This window comes from Manis pentadactyla, chromosome X (genome assembly GCF_030020395.1).
Source record: "Manis pentadactyla isolate mManPen7 chromosome X, mManPen7.hap1, whole genome shotgun sequence".
Lineage (NCBI taxonomy): Eukaryota > Metazoa > Chordata > Mammalia > Pholidota > Manidae > Manis > Manis pentadactyla.
In genome coordinates this window covers 112,659,004-112,672,715 of record NC_080038.1, presented here as the reverse complement: position 1 = coordinate 112,672,715, position 13,712 = coordinate 112,659,004, and the positions used below count along the sequence as shown (strand labels likewise).

General features: G+C 45.8%; 1 protein-coding gene across 3 annotated transcripts in view; it reads right to left on the bottom strand.

Annotated features, from left to right (window-relative positions):
• The window catches only part of LOC118934450 (dedicator of cytokinesis protein 11-like), a 163,052-nt gene extending 157,004 nt beyond the window's left edge, over positions 1–6,048 (bottom strand). For all 3 annotated transcript variants that reach the window (XM_057495478.1, XM_057495482.1, XM_057495494.1), the window contains exon 1: positions 5,669–6,048. In XM_057495478.1, the coding sequence (XP_057351461.1) occupies positions 5,669–5,770 (102 nt within the window). In that variant the 5' untranslated portion in view covers positions 5,771–6,048. The remainder of the gene's footprint in view (positions 1–5,668) is intronic.
• Positions 6,049–13,712: the final 7,664 nt, after the last annotated feature.

Sequence of the window (13,712 nt, the reverse complement as noted above, 5' to 3'; positions counted from 1 at the left end):
GATGAGGAAAATGAGATCTGGCTACTTGCCTTAGTTCACAGTGTAAGCAGGTGACAGAGGTCCGATTCAAGCCCAGGGCTCTGCCTCTCGAATTCAAGGATACTGCAACCTTGGAAGAGACCCCGAATAGGGTGACACTGATCAGGGAAGAATCCTGAAACCAAGTCATGTGAAGAATGAAGGCTCTTTGGCTTTGTGAAGAGTGGCTTTAAAAATGACATGGTGACTGCCTCCAAATATTTGAAGGGTTGTCATGTGAAAGAGGAAGCGAACATATTCTGTGTGGATCCAAACTGCAGAGCTAGGCCTGGCTGGTGGTAAACTTACGGAGCCCAAGTCCATGAACCTTTTCTAACAGAGTGGTCTAATAGGCAGGGAGTGTTTAAGGAGAAACTAAATAACCGTTTGTCAGGGGCCCCTGCCTTGGGTGGGCAAGAGGTCTAGATCAGTGCTTCTGTGCACATCAGAATCACCTTGGGTAGTTTTTAAAAATACATTAAAAATGCCTGGCCCCAAGATTTTATACAGGATCTTGCGCAAATTATGTCTATTTCATTCAAAGTATAATGGAAAGCCACTGGAGGCCTGAAACAGGAACAAAATTCCAATTTACATTTTTTTTTTAATTTATGAAGCTGCTTTGTGAACAACAGACTATAGGATTAAAGAAAAACAATGCAGAACCAATGAGAGCGCACTAAAATTATTTGATTCTTAACCCAGAATATTTTTTCAATAAAAAAGTCAGTCCAGAATTTAAAAAAAAAAAATGCCTGGCCCCACCCCAGACTTATCAAAACAGAATCTTGGGGGTGGAGATGGTTATTGCAAGAATTACAAATAAGGAAATCAGTCTGTAAGAAGGTTCTCTCAAACCCTCAAAAGAACACAAATGGCTACTCAACATAATGAAAAACTGTCCAAGAATAATCAAAGAAATGCAAATTAGAACAGAGATGTACTATTTATCAGATGACAAAGATTTAAAAATATTAATAAATAACCAGTGTTGGGATGGAAGATGGGAAATAAACACTTTCCATATTCTGATGAAAGAGTAAATAGTAACAACTTTCTGCAGAGCAATTTAGCAGCATGTGTAAGAGGGGTTTTCAATATTCAAAATGTTTGAGCAAGCAATTCCAATGCCAGAAATTTATCCTAAAAGGACAATCTGGCAAGTTTGAAAATGTCTGCTCAAAGATGTTCATTCAGTTCATGTTTATACCAGCGCTGCCCTAAAGGATTTTCTGCAGTGATGGAGATGGTCCTTATCTGTGCAGTCCTGTGTAGTACACATGTGGCTATTGAGCCCTTGAACTGTGGCAAATGCAGGTTAGGAGCTGATTTTTGTAATTAACTTACACTTAGATGTAAATCACCATAGGTGGCTAATAGCTACTGTACTGGACAACTCATATTTATACCACCACAAAACTAGAAATTCTCAAAACAGCAAACAATAAAGGATGATTACCTATGGTACACCCACAGTGGAATTTCTGGCAGTCATTCCAAATGATCATGCAGATTTATATTTTTGATATGAAGAAATGTTCCTAAGATCTTGGTAAGTGAAATCATTTAAGCTTGTGATATATTTCTTCAATCCATGTCTTCATACACATATACACACACACACAAAGACAGAAGTTTCAACATATATACATTAGAATGTTAACAGAGTCCCTCTGAATATATGATAATTGTTTGTTTTTCTAACTTTTCTACAACAAACATGCATTTATTACATAATAAAGCAATAAGCATTGTTTTAGAAGGCTTACTGATGATGGGAAAAGAATCAACCCAGAAAATTTGTTTAACATGTTCATCGTAGGAAACAAATTCTACTATTTGGTGCTTCAAAGAGGGATCAGTGAGGTGGCCTCTGGTTTCACAGTCAGTAAACTCTGCAGTGCGCTTTTGGGACAGATCCTCCAGGAATGACTTGCCCTGGGGGTTTCCTAACCTGGAGAAGCGAACAGGAGTAGTGCCTCTCAGTTCATTCAGAGCAGAGCTAAGTCTGAGAACTGGAAACGCTTGGCTTTATTCCACCGTGTTGCTTTGTCCTATATTAAGAACCTTCCACAAATTCCCCTGGGAAGAGGGAGCGGAGCAGGGGAGCTGATTCATTTTCAGGCCTTCCCTAAATGTGAACCTCAAGAACATTCCACGCAAAGCTAGGTGTGTGTGGCAGGTAGGGGGCGTCCACAGCTGCACACGGTTTTCAGCCATTCTCAGCTTTTGGAGAGCTTTTCTCTACTAGAGTTACATGAAATCTGGTCGGGGCCAGCCAGGGAGTGATGTACGCACCGTCCTGCCTCAAGGGGCTAAACCCGTAATATCTAGCAACGCTTTCCTGATCCTTTGGTGCACAAGGAATTGAGGGTAAGTTCAGCAGCAGCAAAACAGTATTTAAACACCTACAAGATGACTTTCCCAAGCTGACACAATGACTCCTCTTAAGAGCAGCCAGAATACAACAGGTGTTATCAAATGCCTTTGTTCCCCTTGAGTTACAAATAGCTATATTCTGAACTGTAACAAAAACAGCAGGAAAACTCTGCATGTTAAATGTGTGTATACGTAAACACCTGTTGATCACATACACTCTCAGTTATAATATTCCTCCCCAAACCTCTCTTGAGAGATCTCTGCCGGTGGTTAATTCTGTAATTATCCCTTTGCCTGGGTTAAAACCGACCGTAAAAATGCCAAACTTACCAGAAAAGGCAGCAATGAAGTAGGGTCTCTATCTGCTTCGTTACGTAGTTAATAAACCCGTGGAAGCACTAATATGTGAACAAAGGGTTGAACACACCACTACATGCTGTTTACAGCCCAGGCCTTCTGAATTTTTCAAACAGTGAGCAAAACTGAACAATGTTAACAACATGCCAGCAAAGGGTGTAATAGTAGAAAAAAAAAATCTAAACAGGAAATACCGTCTATTTCTCCACCTTGAAGGGTTTTCCAAGTTTTCCTGAGAGATGCAGCACATGAAAGCTTGTCCTGCTCCAGGAATTGCTCCATAGTAAAGTCCTATGGATATGGGACTGCATGTTCAAAGCCCTAATGTCAGTGTCCTGGGTTTATAGTAGCAAGTGTAACTCCCACCTCAGCTGTCCCTAATAAACACTTTGGGGCTTAAATCAGCAAAGAATCAGAAGTTATGGTGGCAGCTGCAACATGGTCCACTTGCTCTCCAACCACCCGTGGCTTTGCTAACTTTGGTTAACAGCTCTGTGTCAGAAAAGCAGGGGCCAAGAAAGAGAGCCTTTTAGGAGAATCCACTCCATTTAATGACTGTTTCCTTATTTATTAATTGAGTGAACTGCTCAAAAATAGCACTCACTAAAGTGCTATGAATAACCTAACATAGATTTGTGTACATAATCTGAATGTCCTACTGACAAATACATACACAGAGACCCAACCCAGGTGGGAACTAATGAAAGTCATCACATTCCCTTCTGATTACAGGGCACCTAACATTGTGTCTTGCACACAGTAGGGGCCCAACAGATACTGATTTAGATTCCTAGAATCTGTTCTCCACTCACAAAATCTCAAAGTGGATCACAGACCAGAGTAGTAAATAAATATCATTCCTGTGCCTTGCGTGGTAAAAATCTGTGGCCTCCGTCCCAAGTCAGCTAGGCAGGCAGTGGCTCCCAAAAGAGTCTCCCCCTCCTAACAGGTTTTCCAGCTTTGCCACAAAGTCACTGGTTAGGAAGGGTCAGGTGCACCTGTGCTACCCCAAATTATTTTTAAAACTAGAAATTTAGGCAAGAATGCTAATGTTAACTTTTTGCCGCCGAGGGTGGCAGGTCAGACGCTGGTCACATCCCAGTGGAGGTTTGCTGTGTCCCATTTATTCTCTTCAGGCCATCTGTCTGTCCACTTCACAGGCTCCCTTCACACGCTGTGGTAGAGGGCCAGCCACCAGTGCTGAAGCAAAGCTTGCTTTCTTCCTGAATTTAGGAAAGCAGTTCCTGTGCTCGGCGGACTGAATCACTTAATCATCACCCAAGACTAGAGCCCTGGTATAAATGCCCTGCAAACAGCTTGCCATCGTCCCTAAACTGGCTGTTGATGACAATCAAGGTTCCAATCTGACCCCAACAGGACCTCATTCTAAAGTCAGTGGGACACACAATAACCCAAGTCCATTAAAACAACATTAAAGGTATGGGTTTAGCTGTGCTGAACAGCGGGATTAAACTTTCAAGGATCCGGCCACAGAGAGAGAGATTTCTTTAAAGTCACTTGGCTTTGCACAGTTGTAGCTATTGAGGATCAGATCTTTATCTCAAAGGTACCTATTTTACCTTTGATCCTCCTCCAGAACTACCAGTAATGTGAACTTTCCCCACTGTTGGGATCAGGCCCCTAGCCTCCCTTTAATGTTGCTTTTATCGCAGATTCTACAAGATCAACAGAAAAATTACAAGGAAAAGCTGTTAAATTCCCTTCCGATGGTAAGTTGTTTTAACAAAAAGAGCCCACTCTTAAAGGGTGAAATTCAAACACGGCAGACGACACGCTCGCGGTAAGGAGAGGAAACGGAGACAAAAACGAGCGAGTAAAAACCCCCAAATCCAAAGTAACAAAACAAACGCTAATTAACCAGCCTGACTGCTTATTTAGGGTTCCCTTGCTAGTCCAGAAAACTGACGACGAGCGCCTCAAAAACAGGAGGAGCCAGTGCCCATTAGCACCCGTCCGCCTTCCTCCCGAGTCAGACAATCAAGATGGGGCTAAGAGTGCGATGGGAGAGCTCCCAGGGGGACAGAGCGCTTTCAAATCCCCATCCCCCAGCCCTGCCGGCTTGGAGGTACCCCTGGCCCTGGGCGGTGGGGCTGACTCCAGGTCCTCCATCCCTGGACTGGCACAAACCATCTTCCCCCAAACCCCACGGCCCCACCTCCTTGCCTCTGGAGCGCTCCAGGGTCCCTCGCCTGGCAGCGGCCGAGCCCTCACACACCTGCCCCGGAACCCCCTCCCTCCGCGGCAGCAGCACCCCTCACACACCCTTCACCTCCCTCTCCCCAGCAGCAGGAGGAAGTCGCTCGGCTTCCTCTGTTCTCCTCGCCCGCGGAGCTTGGGCACGCGGGGCTTTCTGGGTGGGGTTCTTTTTTGTGTGCACGGTGTGTGTGTGTGCTGTGTGTGTGTGTGTGTGTGTGTGTGCGCGCGCGCGCGAATGTGCCTGTGCAAAAGGCTCATCGCATCCTTCCGTCTGAGCTGCCTCAGGTGCCCGCGGGAGGGAATCGCGGTATTGTCGATCCCTGGTCCCCGCTCTTTGTGCCGCGTCTAGAGCAGCGCGAGGTCCGCTCTGTAGCTCACTCCCCCGGCCGGGGCTCCAATTCCCAGCGCCCGCCTCCAGCGCAGCCCTCCGAGCCCCCACGGCCCGTCGGCGTCCAGCAGGGCGCACGCCTCCCCGCGACCGGCAGCTGCGGCGCTGTCAGCGGGCGCCTGGGACTCGGACCCCAGCAAGCGGCGGCCAGGGCGAAAACTTCACGGAAGCGGAGAAAGCGAGCGCGTCGCGCACTAGGCGGCCGCCGCGAGCGCCGTTCAGGACCCGAGCCCCAGCGCGCGGGAAAGCCACCCGGTCGCTCCCGCCCGGAGCGCGTCCCCCAGGGCGCCGCGTCCCCCGGCCACTCACCAGCACCACGGAGCCCCGCACAGCCTCCGACACGCTCTGCCGGAGCTCGGCCGCCGTGCCGGGCTTGCTGAGCCGCTTGGTGAATTTGCGCACTTCGGCCATGGCAGCGGCGGGCGTACTCACTGCGCCGGGCCGGGGCGGCCGCGGCCGCTGCTGCTGCTACTGCTGCTCCCTCTGTTTACACGCCGGCCGACCGGCCACATCGCAGCTCGGCGGCGGCGCGGCTCCCGCTGCTCCTCCTTCCCTCCCGCTGCTCCTCCCTCGTTCCCTCCTTCCCTCCTTCCCTCCTCGGCTGGCTCGCCCCCTCCCCGTCCTGCCCCACGGCGGCGGCGGCGGCCTCTCCCTCCCCTGGAGAGCGAGCTTCGCTCGCGACCCGCCCGGGGCGGAGGGTGTGTCTGGAGAGGAAGGCTGTGTAGAGGGGGAGGGAGCACTGCGGGGGGAGAGGGGAAGCGAGGGTCACGAGGGAAGAGGGGGGAAGTGGCAATGGCTCGGGCTCCGCCCGCAGCTGAGGTGCTGGTGCAGCAGCATCCGGGAGGGGAGCTCTGGCTGCTTCATTTTGCGCGCGCGCGGTGGTGTGTGGGTGGGGTGGGGTGGGGTGGGGTGGGGTGTGTGTGTGTGTGTGTGTGCGCGCGCGTGCGTGCGTGTGTGCGTGCGTGTGTGTGTGTGTGTGTGTAGGTAGATAGGTGGTGGGTAACGAAATGTATCCAAGCGTGGGGCGTGCTCTACCCCAGTGCCCGTTTCCCGCCTCAGAGGTTGCAGTGCCCGCAGGAGGGCTGGGGACTCTCGTGTCCCCACACTCCGCAAGCCCCCAGGGCCGTGGCGGCGAGGGGCTGGGAGACTACGTGGGGCGGCCGCCTATTGTGTTCACGCCGGGAAGGGGTCGCGCGGTGTTGAAGGAGGACGGGCGGTTTTCTGGCAGGAGTGGCTCGCCAGGGTCCTCTCCTGACCACACACGGTTTCCTTAGCCAGTGGTTAAGACTCCTCACGGGGCAAACTCTGCGACAGAACCCACTCCCCCACCCCACCGGCCCTGAGGAGAGCTGCGTGGTGGGGCAGGTTGTCTAGTTCGACAGTGACTGCGCGCCGGGTGGGTGGAGCTGGGATTGGGAAGACCATTGCCTGGAGTCTGGAGGACTTACCCAGTGTTCTAGAAGCGTTTACGTGTGCCCTACTATCACCTTTCCATTTCCTACTCCTTTCCTTATCCTCTTCACCTTCCAAGAACCAAAGAACATCTTCTAACCAGCTGTAAAACAAACATGCTTAACACAGGAGCGAGAATGGGAATCTTGAAGGACTAGGAACCTTGTAAAACCTGCCCAAGTGCAAAGTGAGAGGCTCTGCTGATCATGGCAATTTTCTGTCTGGTTTCATCGTTTGTTGAGAGTTTGAAAATGGCCAGTGACTTTGCTTGGGGTATAGGGCACAGCCACAGTACCTAGGGAAGGCAGGCCCAGCTCCAGGTGATAAATTATAACTGGTTTAAAAAAATGATGATCATCTCACTCTGCTTTCCTAGAGGAATGGTCCTGACTCCGATTCAGTATGGGCCAATGGAATATAAAAGACAAATGTGGGAGGAGGGCTCCTGAGAAAGTTTTTACCCCTTGGTAAAAAGAGATGGACAGGGAGACCTCTACTGCCCACCTTTCTTCCTGACAGGAGTATTTTCTTGTGATGCATCTACCCGTGGCAGCCATTTTGCAACCATGAAGGAAGGTCAAGATCATTGCAGAGAAGCCAATCCAGAATCTGGACAGCACTGAACTGTAGGACCAACCCTAGTACAGTACTGCCTACCTCTGGGTTCCGTTTTCTGTGATAAAAGTAAACCCTTTAGGTTTACGCAACTTTCAGTTGAATATTCTGTTACTTTCAGCCAAAAGCACCCTTACTACTAGAGATTCTTCTGTTGCAGCCACTGAAAGTACACGGGGTTGAACAAGAGAAGTAAAGTCCCTCTTCTGGTAGAGCTTACATTCTAGTGTAAGCAAATGAACGTGTTAATTTCAGAAAGAAAAATACCATGTAGAGAATTAAGGTGCTATGACAGGGAGTAAGTAACTGGAGTCAGGGACCTAATTTAGAATAGGAGGTCAAGGAAGGCCCCTTCAGCAAAGGGAAAACAGCTGAATCTTGAAGGAAAGAAAACAGCCAGCAGAAATCAGCACGTAGAGCACTCTAGGTAGAAGGAATGACAGGCATAAAGGCCTGAAGAAGGGAGCTGATTTAGTGTGTTCAAAGCCAGAAAAAAAGCCAGTGTGGCGGGAGCACAGAAGGAAAAAGATGGTATGAGACGGAGTTAGAGAGGCAGGCAATTTCTGCAGAACCTTGTGAGCCATCAGAATCGTATGTCAAACTGCTGGTGCACAAACACCATCTGGCCATTGTGCAAGCTCCACACTAATTCCTGACACTGTAGGTTTCACTTTTTCGCTTCACGGCTTCTGTTTAATTACATAAACATTGAGCATTGTGCTATGCCCTGAGGGAGGATGCAGGACGAATTAAAGACACTGTCCGTTCCCTTCAGGAAAAAAAATGAAAGTCTAGTAGATAATGTATTTCTCATACCAGGTAGCGCGCGAGGGTGATAAGGACCATACGTATCTGAGGTAAAGAGTCAGGTGAGATCATATCCCGTTAGGGTCTGTAGAGACTTCCTAGGGAAAGGGTATTTGAGCTGGCGCTTGAAGCTGAGTGGGATTTGGACATGACTACACTCACGTAATAAAGGGCAATTGTAGGGACAATCCTACAGTTTCTGATGGAGTGTTTTCCTGGGTGATTTCTTGTCCACACTTGCTAAATATCTTTGATTTCATCACAAATTTACCTACTATATGTAAACACTATCCTAACTGAAACTGAGATACAAGAATTAGAAATGCCATTGAATCCTTTGACCTAGAAATTCCACTTCTATGAATCCTACCAAATAAAAACGCTCATGTGAACTGAGATCCCTGCATAAAGATGCTCACTGTATCAATGTAATAGAAAAGCATTAGAAGCAACCTAAATGCTCATCCGCAAGGGACTGCTTTATCCTCAATCCCTAGACCAGTGCCTGGCACATAGTAAGTGCTCAAAAATATATGTTAAGTGAATGAACAAATAGACATAAATGATACGTTCATACTTGGGAATTCTGTAGAGCTATTTAAAAAATGAGGTATATATATGTTTGCACTTACACGGAAAAAGCACCAAAAGACATTGATTAAAAAGCAAGTTGCAGAACATTCTATTTGTGAAGAAAATAATGTATGTGCATGTGTATCTATGTCACTATACATGAGCTAACAGCAGGGGCCTCATGGGTGGGAAGTGGCAGTGGGGGACATTTTATCTAAATGCTGCGGACTCTCAGATTTATACATCCACCTTCAACCACCAGACTTGTGTATGCAATTCATCATCCTTTCTCAGAGGTCTAATAGGTATCTTAAATTAAGCATACCCAAAACATAACGCCTATTCTTTCTCCACAAATCTACTCTTTATATAGTTTCCTCTCTCAGCATGGGACAGTTCTCTTCTAGTTTTTTCAGACCAGAAACCTTAGAGTCATCTCTTCTTTCTTACCACCCCCTACCCCACATCCAACCCAATAGAAAATCCTGTTTACTCTGCCTTCAAAATACATCCAAGATCCAACCACTTCTCACTGTCTCTACCTATACCACCCCAGTCTCAGATGCCAGCATTTCTTGCCTAGATTATTTCAATGGCCTCTCAACTGACCCCCTGCTTTCCCTCTTGCCCTCCTATAGTCTATTTGTTAACATACCAGCCAGTGATTCTAACCAAACCCCCTGCCCAGTTTTACTTAGACTGGCCTACAAGATGCAATTATACTAGTTATCTCTTGTCATGCAACAAATTACCCCCAAATTTAGCAGCTCGAAACAACACACACATGTGATCTCACAGTTTCTGTGGATCAGGAATCTGACTGTGGCTTAGCGGCTCCTCCGGATCAGGGTCTCTCGATAGGCTGCAGTCAAAGTGTGGGACCAGAATATCTCACAAGGCTGTGATCAGGGTGTCGGTTGAGGCCTCCCTCATCTCGAGGTTCAGCTGGGTCAGCATCTGCTGCTAAGCTTACTCAGTGATTGTCGGCAGGATCCAGATCCTTACAGGTTACTGGACTGAGGGCCTCGGGTCCTGCCACCTGGGCTTCTTTATAGGGCAGTTCACAAAGTGGCAGCTGGCTTCATCACAGTGGGCAAACAAGAGTGAGAGACTACCAGTAAGTGGAAGTCAAGGTCTTTTAAGAACCTTATCTTAGAAATGACATCCTCTCAGTTTTGCTGGATTCTAATCATCAGATCCAGCCCACCATCTGGGGAGAGAATAACAAGGGTGTTAACACCATGAGACCGGGATCCTGGGGCCATGTCAGATCTACACGCCTTCAGTCTACACGGCCAGTCTCACTACACCTCCTTTCCCACGCTGCGCTGGTCTCATGTCCTACTGATCTTCCCCACCACGCACTCTGTGCTCGAGCCACACAGGCCTCCTCGTGGTTTGTAGACATGCCAGGCATTGCCCATCATCAGGGTTCTCCACTTACTGTTCCCTACCTGGAAAGCTCTTCCCCATGTAGCTTCATTGCATATTCCCTCAGCACCTCTAGACCGTGCCCAGCGTCAGCTTCTCAGTTAGGCCTTCCTTGACCTCCCTATTTAAAATGGTAAGCCTTATACCATTCCTATCTAACGTACCCTTCTTGATGTTTCTCCAAGCACTTATCACCATTTGATGTGCTCTATATATGTTTACCTAGTTATTTTGTTTATCGTCTGTCTTCCATATTCAAATTTAAGTTCCATGAGGGCAGGATATTTTGTCTGCTTTGTTCACTGTTTTCCCTTCAAGTGAATATTCTGCCCAACAGCAATTTAATTCAAGCCACATATGCAATTTTAAATTTACTACTAGCCACATTAAAATTCAGTAAAAAAAATCACCAGTGAAATTAAATTTAATAGTATATTTTCTTTGACCCAATATATCTAAAAATACAGTCAATATTCAAGTTATTAATGAGATTTTTTTAAACAGTAAGTCTTTTGAAATCCAGAATGTATTTCACCCTTACACTGCTCAGATGCTAAGTTCTCATCAGAAATCTATGATCTGTATTTAGATTTCAAAATATTAGCGTTGAAAGAAAGAGTAGATTCATGCATCCAAGTTATTCAAACGTTTTCCAGTCACTGTATCTCATATCCATTTTTTTACTTAACTATAAAGTAATCAAGTACAATTACAACTTCAGTTCCACAGTCACAGGACGTACATTTCACATGCTGAATAGCCATGCGTGGCTAGTGGTTACTATATGGGACAGGAGACGCCTGCAACAGTGCCACACACATAAGGGTCACTCAATAATTAATGTAGACAAGTTTATCATGTGAGGCTTTTCTAATAAGAATTTATTCATGGTTACTTGGATAAGATAAATAAAGCAGAGCGAAAGCAATCATGATGCCATGCCAACTTCTCTGTGTTGTTGAGGCCTTTACAACGAGCAAACTGTAATGGTGAAGAGCTGTATAGTTTCCAAAGCACATTTATAGCCATTATCTCTTTCAATTCTCACAAATATCTTGAGAGGTAGAGCCAAGATTATTTTTCCCATTTTACAGATGAAGAAACAGTGAAAGACAAGTCATACAGTAGGTAGAGCCAGAAATAGAACTTAGGTCTTCCAGTTTTCTTTCACATATACCATATAGTGTCAAGCAACCCGAATGGCCCCAAAAGAAACTCCATCTTTTGTTCGTTATGAATCTGTCACCCATGAATTTATACTGATAGTGTCAGATTGGATACAATAACATATGCTATAAATGAGTTTCTGTTTTGTTTTGTTTTTGTTCATTTTCATTATTATGAGTATTTGAAAAAGTTAAATGCTCTATTGCAATTGCAAGACATTTTAAATAATATAAGCCTAACTGAATATAGAAACACCCTATTGCACCACTTGGAATAATGAGAGTTTTTTTTTTTTTTATTCTCTAGACAAAGCTGCGCGCTTCACCCGTTTTTTTTTTTTACTTTTTCTAAATTCACTACCTTCAAATGTGCAATAAAAATAATCTACCCATACACAAAAGTAAACTCGAAATGGATCAAAGACCTGAATGTGAGTCATGAAACCTTAAAACTCATAGATGAAAACATTGGCAAAAATCTCTTGAATATGAACATGAGCAACTTTTTCCTGAACACATCTCCTCGGGCAAGGGAAACAAAGGCAAAAATGAACAAATGGGACTGCATCAAACTAAAAACTTCTGTACAGCAAAGGACACCATCAGCAGAACAAAAAGGCATCCTATAGTATGGGAGAATATATTTGCAAATGACTTATCCAATAAGGGATTAACAACCAAAATATATAAAGAACTCACATGACTCAACGCCTAAAAACAAAATAACCTGATTAAAAAATGGGTGGAGGACCTGAACAGACACTTCTCCAAAGAAGAAATTCAGATGGCCAACAGGCACATGCAAAGATGCTCCACATCGCTAATCATCAGAGAAATGCAAATTAAAACCACAATGAGATACCACCTCACACCAGTTAGGATGGTCAAGATCAAAAAGACTACGAATAACAAATGCTGGCAAGGATGTGGAGAAAGGGGAACCCTCCTACACTGTTGGTGGGAATGTAAATTAGTTCAACCATTGTGGAAAGCAGTATGGAGGTTCCTGAAAACACTAAAAATAGAAATGCCATTTGACCCAGGAATTCCACTCCTAGGAATTTACCCTAAGAGTGCAGGATCCCAGATTAAAAAAGACATATGCACCCCTATGTTTATCGCAGCACTATTTACATTAGCCAAGAAATGGAAGCAACCTAAGTGTCCATCAGTAGATGAATGGATAAAGAAGAGGTGGTACATACACACAATGGAATATTATGCAGCCATAAGAAAGAAAACAAATCCTACCATTTGCAACAACATGGATGGAGCTAGAGGGTATTATGCTCAGTGAAGAAAGCCAGGCGGAGAAAGACAAGTGCCAAATGATTTCCCTCATTTGCGGAGTATAACAAGGAAGCAAAACTGGAGGAAGAAAACAGCAGCAGAGCAGCAGACTCAGACTCCAAGAAGGGATGGAACTAGCGGTTACCGAAGGGGAGGGGTGGGGGAGGGCAGGTGGGGAAGGAGGGAGAAGGGGATTGAGGGGTATTATGATTAGTAAACATGGTGCGGGGTGGGGGGGATCATGGGGAAGACAGTGTAGCACAGAGAAGGCAAATAGTGACTCTGTGGTATCTTACTATACTGATGGGCAGTGACTGCAATGGGGTATGGGGCGGACACGATAATGTAGGTGAATGTAGTAACCACATTGTTTTTTCATGTGAAACCTTCATAAGAGTGTATATCAGTAATACCTTAATAATAATAATTTTAAAAAATACCCTGAGGATGCTTGGAATAGAGTAGGGAGGGCCTAAAGAGCAGCATACCAGGATCAGGCATCTCAGGGATTTAATTTACACAAAACTCCAGACTCCAGGGCTGGCAAAAAAAAGTCACAGATCTACGGAGTGACACAAGGCTGAACACCAGCAGCTGAAGCCAGGAGCCTAGGAGCAGCTGCAGAAAGCATTGCAGGCTGAAAGCCTCTTCCAAGTCCCTCCGGCAGTAGTAAGTAGACCAGCTAATGATCTGTACCTGAGGGCTGAGTAGGTAGATGTGTCCCATGTTCCCATAATTTTGTCCTGATCTCTGAATTTCATTATATGCCTTAACTTTGGCTTCCCTGGTTGACTTCCCTTGTTTGATTCTTCATCTTTAATGCCTCCCTCTCCCCAGCTCTTTACTTTCTTAGGGACTAAGGTCTGTGATCAGGAAATAGGACAGAAATGAGGCTGACTTCTAAGACTGTCAGTGAATAAATGAGAAGCCAAGGGGTCTGGAATAATAAAGTAAACCCAAGATTCCCAGAATCAAGCACAACTTCAAACAAAAGACTACTGTATTACATCGGATAAAAA